We start from the raw sequence: 13517 nt of genomic DNA on the forward strand, positions 1-13517 counted from the left end.
ACAGGGTTGACTTACAGAAAATGCCCACCCTGACAGATTCAGCTACAAGCTGAACCGTTTACTTGACATCGCCAACCGACAAAATAGAACGATTAGAAACGAGGTGATTCAAATGGTTCTTCGTTAACGGTATTATAAAGATTGAAAAGTCAAGTTTGACTAGTGCCAGCGAACATGAGTGAAAGGTGGCCGCTTGGTGGGAAAATTACGCAAGATACATGGCAGTTGCTGGTTTTAGACACCTTATATCCGATTCTTACCAATGAGCGAAGTACAAAGAGCCCCTAAGCTTCTCGGAACACAGTAAATCAATTATCCATTAAGGTAAACGCATGAAGAACTGGATTGTTTCTCAATCCTACTGCATAGCCTTTAACAATTCAGCGCTCACTGGAAGATCTCATAAACCGATTGCTGTCACGGGTTATTACGTCAGACTTTAGTCCCTAAATGACTACCCTAGAGTCAAAAGCCCTGCGTTTAAAAAACCTACCCAAGTAGGGGCGCTGGCATTGAAGGAGGCAGCATAGGAAGAAACCTGTGAATCCCAACAATCGATTTTTTGTGGCGGTTCCATAAGATAATTGAGCAATCGCCTAGTTGTTTTCAGGTTGACCAAATGGAGGCAGGAGTGGGAGCACATTTCTGTGTAACCTCGAAGTAAAGCGAAAAGGGCGCCTGCCTCAGTGGCATGTTGAGCAACGATACCAGAGTCCACCAAACCAAGCAAGTGGTTGATGAAAACCGTCAGTGTCCCATCCAACTGAAACATAAAAAACCGGGATAAAATGTGAACATTCGGATCATATCGTATCATATCGGATCATATCGTATCGTTGTCACATCTGACGGGGACTCCCATGCGAATTCAGTGGGATTTGGTTATTAATGGATAGTCGGATAATATGTTGTTATCGGTTTACACGTGGTCTTTGGGATAGTTTGTCTGACAAAATTGCTTTCCAGTTCAGCCAAAAGCACGCATTTTGCGCATGTACATCCACCTGAACACCATGTATCCGAAGAAATGAGACCGGACGATGGATAAAGAAAGGCCGATCTAGAGTCATCGGCGTACCAAACTGGTGGATCATAAGTGTCAAGTGTGGACAACTGAACAGTTCAGACACAATGCACGTGAAAGGCAGTCATATAGCCAGCGCCTTTCATGGATCCTACGTAAGCACACTGACTAGCTATAGTTCAGTTTGGTTTGTAAAACAAGTATTTCTAGTACAACACAACAGAATGTCCAGAGCATCAAGGTCGGCAATTCGCACGTCTATGCACGTGTACGTAAAAAAATCGAATTCATACGTCATATAATAAATGATACGATGCACGCAATATACCAAGCAACAGTACAATATGACGAAACACAATACCGTTTAAACCAAATTGTGTAATGCATCCATAATACGAGATACCAATGAATAGAGACGGACAACCAGGAAATCCCCACAAGGAGCTTTGAATGATGAAACACTGATTTAGGCCATAAAGAGATGAGGAAACACCTAAGACCGGTTTTACAAAAGCTCCCCAGCACTTACGATGTTTGTTTCCTTGAAGGAGTAGAAGACACGCAACACAGTGAGCAACATATTAGCCAACTGCTGGCGTGTGCCTGGTTTCGGGGCAAGCAGAAGGTAAACACTGTTTGGGAGAAAGAAGGTAGTGAGTGAAATCTTGTGAGGATTTTAAAAAGTAGCCATTCGGGAAGACAGCATAGAATTCAGAAAATTCCATTATAACGAAACATCAAAATTAGAGCGCATGGTGGAAATGAACATTTTTAAGCAGCTGATTTTTCACCAATATTCGACTAAGCGAGATACCACAAAGCATACTGAATCACTGAGTAAAATAGAAGTTAAGGCCCGACATCCAAGTGTCGTGGCGATTCAGGCGATTCTTAAAGAGCCGATCTATGTAAACCATTTCTCATCCACGCTAGGATGCGCAAGTTCCAGATACCCATCATCCATCCTACAACATAGGCTATCTCAACTTTATGCACAAACGCGAAGAGTAGGTAATTTATCCGCTAGCGCGATATGCAGACCGGTCAGTGAGTACGCCTTCAAAATTGTAATGACGGCAGAATCGGGAGTTTGCTCAACTCGTTCAATTCAACCAAGACGACGTGGACAAGCCTTTCGCCAGCTTCTAGTGCCTTCAACCGCTTGGAGGAGGACTTTGCTTTTTGGAGTACCCAGTCCGTCCATGTTAACACAGTAGCCCTATTGTGTTCACTGAGTGTGACGGGGGGTGGGCATTTACGGAGAGCATTGACCACCAGGCTTCACTTAGATCAGTTGATTTACGGCTCCGCGGCAAAGTCACGACACAATAGTGAAAAAAAAACAGGAAAATGAGAATTATGTCCGGAAACGGTATAGTCAACTGGACAGTCCGTCGTTCTGTAAACGTGAAATGCAGACATCCTTAGCAAAATGTTCTTGACAGTTGATTGAGTTATGCAACCGGAATTCCGGATGCATGAGGAGACCGGGGCGTCATAGCAACCGTCGAATTTACCGGTCTGTACGTGAGCCATCCTAGAAACAAGCGGCAGTCAACAAGGTAGTAGGTTTGACGCGCTTGCAGAAAATACGAACGACGCGACCACCAACACTGGAGTAGCTGATTATCATATCGACGCGACGAAGGCATTTTTTGAGATCAGCTTGTGCTTCTGTGGTCTGTTCAGACAACAACATTACACCTGAAATCGAAGGGGAGCAATACTTATGAGTACACGAGGGAAAATGTACAAATCGCACCGAAAGTCCACTTTCATGTGAAGCAGTTCATCTGCCAAACAACAGGTGAACGGAATACATCACATGTATTAAACAAGCATGCCAAAAGTACGCGAACTGTAATGTGCAGGAATCCCAACTACTAAGTGAGGGACCTACAGAGAAAAGGCCTGCAAGGAGTTGGTTCCTTGGAGGACAACAACTTGGCCAACTGTTTGAATCCCATAACAAGCTCCGCCCTAAAACAGCCCGCTTCTATGTAACACACTAAGATTTACCAGCCAATTGACAAACACAGAGGTCAGTCACGAAGAGAGTAGATAGTGGCGGTGTGGCGGTTTGTGTAACTCGGCGACTCATTGAGTTATACCGGAGGGGGTGTCCGCACGACACTCACAGTCTCTCATACCAGGTTGATCAATGGGTAAAGGTCTGGGGGTTGGAAGTTAGGACATGTGTGGCGATTCGTTTTACAAAAATAGTGATGGACATGCATTTCCGCCAAGCATTGCTGCCTTGCGGTTATGTTCTTGAGCTAAAGGCTTTGGTTAAGGACCCTAATCGTCATTCTGACTAGGTGTGGGTGCCCCGGCAGTATCTCAGCCCACGTACAACCATGATATTTACAACAATAATGTCATGCTATATCAGCAATCGTGTGCAGCCACCAGCCGGGTCGTCTTACTTGCCGCATACAGCAGAAGAGATAAGTGAAAACACTGCTACCGCNCTTACACTCCTTGCACACTCTTTCTTCCTGCCCCATCCAAGTTGGAATACTCTCTCCGCCGGTCCAAGCACTAGGACTGACCGTTCTCTGTGTCAGAGTTCAGTAACAACCTAAAACACTTCGAAGTCTGTTTCCGAAACCCTAAAGCCTGTCTACTTACCCGCCTTTAATGTTCGCGCACTGAAGCAGGCAGGACAACACGTGGCTCTTGCTCGTACTCTGGATTTCCTTTGTCAGAAACAAGGATACAAGCCCCATGGTCGAACTGCCTCCGTCACTCTGTTCTACGTTCCGGCTGCGCACCTCTGGCAATGCAAAAACCGCTGCAGCTGGATATGCTGGGACCGAGCGTAAGCGTCTATTCGTTATTGGATGCATGTTGATAGTCGTGTTTGCGCGGTTCGTTTGGCAACGTCCGTGAGAAAGTAAGAAAGAGCAAAATTTAGGTCCATTACACCCTGTTTATTGTGTGTGCTTACGGTCCAACTGACTGCAGCTCTGAATCTGCCAACGTTTCTATTTCCTTTGTCAGAAACAAGGATACAAGCCCCATGGTCGAACTGCCTCCGTCACTCTGTTCTACGTTCCGGCTGCGCACCTCTGGCAATGCAAAAACCGCTGCAGCTGGATATGCTGGGACCGAGCGTAAGCGTCTATTCGTTATTGGATGCATGTTGATAGTCGTGTTTGCGCGGTTCGTTTGGCAACGTCCGTGAGAAAGTAAGAAAGAGCAAAATTTAGGTCCATTACACCCTGTTTATTGTGTGTGCTTACGGTCCAACTGACTGCAGCTCTGAATCTGCCAAATAACGTTTCTATGACTCTGAGAAGCAGGTGGATGCAGAAATGGAACCGAGCTATCAGAACGAGCTCTTCGACAGCCTGCCGGACGATCCAAAGTTGGATATAAAAGGTCACTTGGAAAAAACATCCAACGCGATACTCAAAGCCGGAATTTCTGTTTGGCGTACAACCCAGCCAAATTCATCAAAACACTGGATTTCTGATAAGAGAGTATCTTTGCTGGAGGCCCGGCGACAGTCTTCCTGGCCGCAACGTCAACCACCCGACACTAGTTGAGTCTGAGTATTCGTATGGACCGAGAAGCTCGGTGGATCCGAAAAGCCGAAGAAATAAAAGATGCGAAAAATGCTGGGAATGTCCGAAAGTTGTTCCATTTGATTCGTTCCACTGGTCCTCGGGAAGTCAAGTCGCCTATTGACTGATTTGCGGATGAATGCATTCCATCAATAGTAAGTAGCTACTCACCCATGTCATGTGGTCTCCAATATATGGGCTCATTAACCAGTTTACCAAACGTTCTTCAATTTGACGGGAAGATGACACTAATTAACTCATCAACTCACAGTTGTTCCAAACATTTACACTTCAGAATTCAGGAGTTCTGGTCGTTTTAGATAGCGCAGTGGTGGTACGGAACAGGTCACAGAAGCAGCATTATATTGCCCCCCCCCTGGTCCTCTTACTGCATCACAGTGTTACCTTAAGTCGAAGAATGTTCCTTATTAATCGTTCACTTGGTTGGTCAAACGGGTCTACGCAAAGAAAGCAAAACTTATTACGACCATTTGGACCATTGTATGAGGAACTATTATATTTTCAATGAAAAGATGGGAAACTGTCGACACGATCGAAGTGAGGGGTGAGTATGTTTCAGTGGGTGTAAAATAGTAATCCCCATCAAGTGACTAGAATAATTTTCGATGCCTTAGGCTCATCAACGTGAGAGAGCACTAGCCTGTCTTCACAAAAGTTTGCCTACTCATAAGTAGGTCAATGAGTAAAACCACATGCAGGGTGAAACGAGGATGTATCGCCAGAAAAACGTATAAAACTCATCCAAGATGCAAAACAGTACTACGAAGACGAAAGCCTCATTTACACATCGGAACGACCTGGCCGGCCAAAACAATCTGGATCAGGCAGATCTAAGGGTAATTTGAACGTTTTTTTATTATGCTTGTGCCCCATGACCATAAACCTAAAAAAACTGATAAAACAGTACCCAATTTCAAAAGTATTGTCTAAATACGCTCTGAGCCTTCTTGCTTTCTTAGGATTGTTTAGGCTTTTCAGTAAGATACTGACAAGTTGGTATCCAATGTCCCTGGTGTCTTAACCAATGACGTGATTTGCTCGTGGCGAATAGAGGGTGGTAACAGAACTACTCAGATTCAAAAGCAAAGGGAACTGTTATTTGGTAAGCACAGGCTCGGTAATGAGCGGGAATAGTGTACTGTGGCAAACAAATCGGGCTCCAGAAAGCTAGGACGTTGAAATATAGGTAACTCAGGTACCATGGACCAACTTAACTATTCACGTCCCTTTTCCTTGAAGTTCGTTGATACAAGCAAGTTAGGAAATTCCATTACCCAAAACCCTGTTGTGAAGCGACTGAAATGCACTGATATGAAAACGCGTCTTTTTACTTGGACTTCATTTTCTTGGGGTATATGTTGAGATTGAACAGCGGAGTGGAATGTGTGTAAAACATGTACAAATTTGACTGCATAGGAGACTTACAGGCATGGTTGCATCGGATTGGTACTCATGTAATGCATCAACCATCGACAGGCCTTCGGACTGGTACTAGCCAACCGTACCAGTAAATCCATCCATTCAGAATTCTGCTGAATGGACAAATCCTTCAATGCTTGCATATTCATTGTCTGCCCCTCAGCAAGTGCCCCGGAAATCTTTGCCTTCGATCGTGCGTGGAGACAAATGAAACTCGTGAAAAAGAAATGAGCCAGCAGTCGTGTGCCCATTAGACCACGCTGTGGTTCTTGGCGCAGGCTGTTACCATCCTCCTGAAAAGGACAAAGATCGAAATGAGGTAAGATAAATCAGTTCGTGGTGCCGCAGAGGCCACCTATAGGTTGTACTAGGGGGCGATATAGCTCAAATGATTAGACAGCAAATTTGCTGACCCGGAGGACCGTGGTTCGAAACCCACCTCTACCTTTCGACTTCCCCTGTCTGGGCTTGGGCAACCTGACAGTATCCCAGCCCTCGTGCTTCCTTCGGGTGGCACGGCAGCAGGGCGCCGAAAAGGCGCTATAGCTGAACGATTATTATTATCATAATAATAATTATTATTATTACTAGGCGGCTCATCACAACCAAATGGTGGCCAGCAGCCGAGCGTTTATTCTATCGTTCACCATTTTGCTGAAAGGAGGCAACAGAAACTCAAAGATATAACCGAAGTTCCCCTGTTGGCTATACCATGATTTATCAGGCTAGCGGAGTGGTACTAAGACATACCACAGCGATTCCATCACATTACACAAAACTAGGATGCCGAAAATGCCACCTGTGAGGTTTCGTTTACGTGCAAGCTTTCAACACCAAGGGCTGTTGTTCGATTCGTAGTGATGTCCTTTGTAAAACCTTGACTAACTTGTTATATTCGCATTGCTTTTCAGTATTGATATTTCGAGTTACTGGGTTTGGCATGACAAGTTCAAAATATTCACCTGCAAAACACTGATACAGAAACTCAGACTACCTAGTCAACACGCCAGTGAAATAGCTATTTGTGCACTTAGCGGAATGAATCACTAAGTAAGCTCCGGAGCTCCTAAATATGTTAACGAGATACAATCGAAACCCCTTAGTCTTGAAACATCGTTTGTGAGTGGGTGTGATTGAAGTTCACGGATGATCAGACCCCCTAAGCTCATTTTACCGTTGGATCACTGAAAATCCGGGACGGAAACTCCCATCAAGTGGAACACAAGGTTGACGGGAACTCAGGGACTGCGCCTACCTGATGAGCCTCAAGAGGGACGAAACCCATCGTGGGCTGTCGAAGAGGTTTTCAACAACCTAATGAATAGTGTGTTGCGTCTAAACAATATTATCAATCTAGTTCATCCATCGTTCCCGTTCATGGGTGTCATAATGGTAATAATAAAGACAAACCGCCGATCGATTATTTCTTCATCTGTTCACATTTAGCAAACCAGTATCAACAAACTTTATCTCTCTTATGAATTGGTGCCCAATGCATAACACTGATGCAAAAACATGGCTCATATTCTGATGAATCGCATGGTACCACGAAATACTAGAAGACACTCAACAACATACCATGTATGTGAGGAAAAAGCATATAGTTAGATAAGGACTAACAAAACCGTGAGACAAATGTACCACCGACAAACAGGCGGAAAGCGTTCCTCAAAGGATTTTTCGTCTTGTTTGACGGTCACCTAAAGTTGAATAACGTACCAGAATCCCTTCGCACAACCCGCGGATCAGTTCGAAGTAGTCACGAGAATACACATTACGATGACGCAGAAACGTCCAGTTTTCAGCCCAGATGCGCTGAGCTACTCTTCTGGGCATCAAGCATCCGGATTCAAACGTGGTACCGATATCGTTTCCCTGTGCGGGCGAGCCGAGTAGTTCAGTGGACTCCGTTTTGCTTTTCTGCGTACATATCATGTTCGAACTTTCGTTCTCCGTTGGCTCATTCAGGGTAAATCGTAGGTGCGGATGTTTTGGTGAACCTGAAAGCAGCAGTTTTGGTGAAGAGGCAACTCAATTTGAACCGACATCCAATCAAGAACAAGCGCGCTTATAAATGAAGCGATTCGGTTATTATTATAACATCAAGGTAGTTTGATAGATATGGTTTCCTGAACTGTTTCGGCGGAGGCTACTGAAAGCATCATTTTCTACTGCACTAGTTAATGTAGGAGCCATTCTGTGCCATTAGATTCTGAAAGAAGTTAGCATATGCTGCTCGCCGTGTTCGGATGGAGGCTGCAAATCAAGTTAGATGGTGTTTTTGCTATGACAACATAGGTGAGTTGTCCGACTGGATGACTATCTGTAAGCAGGATTGAAATCAGCCCTTCTTCTCCCGGGTGATTCCATGAAACTACCAATGAACACTGAGACAGGAACACAACTTACCATCCTCAGGTCGTAAGCGTGGTTCCACCGGGAGAGACGTGAGAACACTGGCCTCTTGGTCCCAAGTTTCATTTGGAGATGCTTTCCCACCCAACAGAGTTCGCCTGAAAGCCGCGTGATTCAAATCGACGCGCTCGTAGAAAAGAAGATAGGCACTCCAGTACCGTGTGCGACGCTCGCAAGACCGGCCTTGAATAAATCAAAAACGTATAGCAAGCGAACTGGAACCCGGTAGATATGTATTATGCTGAAAATCACGTCCTACTAGAATGAATCGTCAGCGAAACGTTCGGATCGATTTTTCATGATCCTAAGTTAAATTGATTCACGGGCAACTTGGACAAGTGTACAAGCATTACCGTACAAGTAACACGATTAACAGTAACCTGGATATGTTACAGTGTACCAGCTCTCGGGTTCACATAGTTTGAAGCAGGTTTGTTCTGTTTGTAACTGTGGGACAAAGCTACAGTATGGATGTGAGAAGTTGAAAGTTCGTATGGATTCAACTAAAGGTAACAAATTTCAATCTTATGGAACAAATGCTGAGCGATAACACGGGTGTTCACAATGAGACGACTGGCCTGGTCAGTGCGGAATACAGTTGAGGAGACGGAAGTAACTGCATTCTACTGCATTTCGTGCTGACAGCTATGAACCCGTATAGCCGTGCCAATGAAAATTTGCTATGCGCATACACAAAGAATCGAAAAAGAATCAATTCGTCTCCTGAAAACAGTTTCTACCTGACCATAAAGCAGTACTCGTACGTTTTCAATATGCTTTGGAATTTCGCAAGAACATTTGGTATCCGCTCTATGTGATGGTCGGGAGGTTGGCTTACAGGTCATTTCCATCATGATGCTGAAACCAGTACGAAGGCTTCAGCTCGCCTTACAAAAGTCCCGTACTGTTCTTTAGTACACAAGAAGCCTTGTTGGTTATCATTCTGAAACTTGCATTGGCTTTTCCAATTCCCTTGACTTGATTGGTTGGACTGTATTTCGTTGCTTGTGTCAGCTAACTGCCATTTGTTTACAGTACTCCATTAGTTTGGCTGCATAGCTGACTAGAACAAACAGGCCACACTGATTTGATTAAATTGACATGCGTTCATTGCCAGTTGTACATTATGAACTACTCCGATGACTGATCGAACCGATTTTGGACAGTTATTGGCCAGTTCATTTGTTGCCTCGTAATGTGTTGTCGCTGCAGCTCGTCTATCGTTTTCCGATGATCTTCGCAAACTGTTGACTGGCCAGACAAAAGATAAAGAGCTGCGTTTGTATTCATTTGTAATCATTGAGCAATTTTTTCCGACCTTATGGAGACATACATTGGTCGAATAACGAGGCAGCTAGCAGGGAAAAAGTCTAAAAAAATACCGACAAGATTCCAGAGTTAGTATATATGTTAAGTGGAATTTCTTTAACGCATTGATGGGCAAGAGAGCCTGAACCTCTATATGAAGCTCCGTTGTAAATGCCTGAGGTGAACAGATGGAGAATGTTAGCAACCACAATCCGTAATCATAGGCCTATCACTTGTGTACAAAGATGCTTCTTTCAAACATTATCGCTCACGTGACCGGATGGTTGATTCTTATCCTCACGTGCATCTCGGTCTCCCAAAAAGGCGTGTCTCCTTTTTGGTCTTTTTCGCCTGACTGAAATCTACTCTAGTACGATCGATTTCATATAATTTATTTGGGTTTGAACCCGAACATTCACTCAAACTAAGTTTTCCCAAATAAAACAGTGGGAATGTTCCAGATATTTATACAAGGAAACTTGCAAAATAAGTAAAAGTTTAACTTAGGATTGCTATTGACACAGAAATATAACAGAAAATTGATCTATCTTACCATCATTTCCGGTCACTTTGTACGAGCCGCCAAAGCACTCATGTTCCAGAATGCTGTCAGTTAATTCCACCGGTTCTACGCACGTATCGTTGAACCGGTACCATCCAGTGTATGGATCATCTGTGAAGCTCGTGGATGCTGATGAGCGGTTTCTGCTGCAGCTGGTTGAGCTTTCCCGGTGTGACGGTGAAGTGCCCGGATCATTTCGTTGGCTAGACTGGAGCCCTTGATGTGCAGTTACATTTATGGATTTTTCTCCGACTTCCGTTTCCGATGGGTTGGCAACAACCGTACCAACTGGTACTTTTGAAGAATCCCTTTGTGATCTGCAGAAAAGTTTATGATGGACTATAGAAAAGATGATAGTCAAAATGCCAACAGGCAGAATCAAAGATAGATCAACCTATAATGCTACAGTGAAACAGGAGTAGGATGAATGAAATTCTGTTTGCTTCCTTCCGCGCAAGCATGGGCAACCGAAGGACGAACTTTTATTGGTGGACCCATCCTCGCGCACAAAGACAGTGCAAAGGATTGAAATAATTAGGTTTCATGGAGGCTTAGTCCAGTACAGTTGAGCTGATCATTAAGGTGATCAATATGGATAGATGGATTCTCTCAAGTATGAGCTACTGATGAGAAACGACCCATGGCTTTGGATTCATTATTGGATCCACCATGTAGACAGCACATCTGTCATCATGAATTGAGACTCCGTACGCATTTCGCATGAACTGCCCAACATCACGTTTAAAAAAAATAAATTTAGAGTTGAACTGGAAAATAACAACCGACTACCATTCTTGGATGTTTTAGTGAACAGGTGGATGAGACTCCGGAAACCTGCGTATACCGGAAGTAGACAGATGCGTCATTTGCCGAACAAGCACCTCAAATAAAACAATAATCGTTTTGAAGGAAACATCGGATATTCGCAAATGCGCAACGGTCCTCGAGCTTTCATCCCATGCTTCTCGTAACTTATGGCCGAATACAAAAAACTACTACAATTCGTCCCTGCTGTACATCTCGGCTTTTGACATAATACCAACGAGTCTACCCCCTGTAATTTACACACCGGGACTGCAGATATTCGGTGACACAACTGAGTACCCGTTCACATAGCTCTTGAATAGAGATATCTAGGTAAATTGTCAAGAATAAGAACTTCCACTTCGTCTTTGGTTAGCAGAAAGATTTTAGGAATCCCATCGCATCCCCTGTCACGCTGTCCACTCAACGTCATTCCTTGCGGAAGTTAGACGTTCTCTGTCAGATTCTTTTTAGAAATACATCTGGCTTTAAACGATTTAAATAAGTTAACACGTCTGCACACGAAAATTATTCTCGAGGTAGGACGAATGAAACCAGAACTCACCCTCACAGATGCGTCTGTCTGACGTGTTCTGAGTCAGGCCGCTCTCCCATTTTAACGCAAACAGGCTAACCGTGTCAGATTAGACCTTATTTCAACATGGCAAGTTACGAGTAGAACACGAAACAATTTTTAGCGTGGCGGCTAAAGTCTGAAAAATATGATGGAAACTTTGCTTTCCCGCTTATGTTGAGTCATATTTAGGGACAGTACGCATAGTCTGGATGACACCAACGTTTCGACTGCATCGCTTCTGAAACCACAATGTTCTCGGAAAACCATGAATACGTTTTGGTGGCTAGGCAGTTAAAACATAGTCATGAGACAGTAAACAGCATGTAAACATTCGTGAATAACCTTAAGATAAAACTACCTATGAGGTGCCATCTAGAATGTAACCAAGTTCTACATCAGTGGGAAGGTACGATTGTCTGGCACCGTTGTGACCCAGGAAAAGACAGAACTTACTTGCGATCACCTCGACCCCGATCTTTGATAAAAGCGTAATAGTGACCTGAGTTTGCCTGACCGGAGTGCACAACAATCCCAACCAGTCGATAAACATGCTGTTGTTGCTGCGTAAATGCCAAACCGGAACCCAGTTTTCGCACACCTGGTGGATGGCCCGAAACACCAGGTTCTGATTGTATCTTTGTCGAAGCGGTTGCATCTGATCGCTCTTGGACTGTGGTTGGTAGAACGGATGGATTGATACACTGTTTGCTTTGCGTTGAATCCTGAGATGATACAGGTGCTGTGACCTGAGAGGTAGAGTCTGTCGATTCACCCTACGTAAAGGTCCAGAATGACGTAAACCATTGGGTACAAATTCGGTTTAATCACAAAACCAAAATGAAAAGCAAAAGATAAACGACAGCTAGTAGTCAGTTGTCTGCAAGGAAAAATAAGCCGGAGATGTGCAACGGTTACTTCTCTCAGTGTTTTGCACATGACTGAAACGAGGCAACAATGAACCATCGATGTAGAACCTATACGGTGATTAACGAATATCCCTTTTTCTGAGACCAAATAGTGCTCTGAGTTGAGTTTACCACCTGCACATCTGTAGGCTGCGTTTAGAATTCCAAGGTTGGATTTCGTCCTGCAAGTGTAACCAATCCATGATGAAAGCTGCTTAGTGAGAACCATCACGAACTCAGTGTAGGGCTACAGGAAGATAGCTCTGTGAAGCAGACGGTCCACTGATATGCCCTAATCAGAGTAATCCATGAAGCGTGGGAAGCTTATCAATCGTGCGAAAGTTCCTTCTTTCCCAAAACGACCTGACATACTACAACACTGCTAATCCAATGACACAGCCAATGCTTCAGAGACAAGGGCCGACAGCACTTATATGATTGCCCAGGTAAAAAATGTGTACGAAGATGATTGGCTGTTCTTCAGACATGAGGTGCGGGATTGATCCCACCCAGTCTTGCAGCACCTTACTGCCCGCATTTACCCATCGCAGAGGACAGTACTAATTTATTCCGTAGCCGCATCACAACACGGGTACTGGGTCTCGTAACCCTCTCTCTGACTGCCCCCTTGGTCTTCCTGGTATGGAACGAAATTTTGGCCAGTGTAACGGCGGGATCATTGCAGCACTCAAGCCCGAACACCACATCCAGGTGGTAACTTTTGCTCCGGTCATGAGTATTAAGAATAGGTCAAACAATTACTTGTTTAACTAGAGTCTCCAAACATCCGTATTAATTTGTCCTATGTCATCATCATCATCCTTGTCAGCTGTAAGAAACACGTACTCGTCGTACAGTGGTTGTAGCTGCCGCAGTTTCGTTCACCGATTATTTGGGGGGGGGGTGGGGGAGG

General features: G+C 44.3%; 1 protein-coding gene across 1 annotated transcript in view; it reads right to left on the minus strand.

Annotated features, from left to right (window-relative positions):
• Positions 1–13517, minus strand: part of T265_00991 (hypothetical protein) — a gene marked incomplete at both ends in the record, with an annotated part of 87234 nt that overhangs the window by 11099 nt on the left and 62618 nt on the right. The window contains 7 exons of the mRNA XM_009164906.1: positions 494–763; positions 1554–1656; positions 6040–6326; positions 7753–8033; positions 8443–8631; positions 10310–10635; positions 12153–12472. Of these exons, the coding sequence (XP_009163170.1) occupies positions 494–763; positions 1554–1656; positions 6040–6326; positions 7753–8033; positions 8443–8631; positions 10310–10635; positions 12153–12472 (1776 nt within the window). The remainder of the gene's footprint in view (positions 1–493; positions 764–1553; positions 1657–6039; positions 6327–7752; positions 8034–8442; positions 8632–10309; positions 10636–12152; positions 12473–13517) is intronic.

This window comes from Opisthorchis viverrini (assembly GCF_000715545.1).
Source record: "Opisthorchis viverrini unplaced genomic scaffold opera_v5_10, whole genome shotgun sequence".
NCBI lineage: Eukaryota > Metazoa > Platyhelminthes > Trematoda > Opisthorchiida > Opisthorchiidae > Opisthorchis > Opisthorchis viverrini.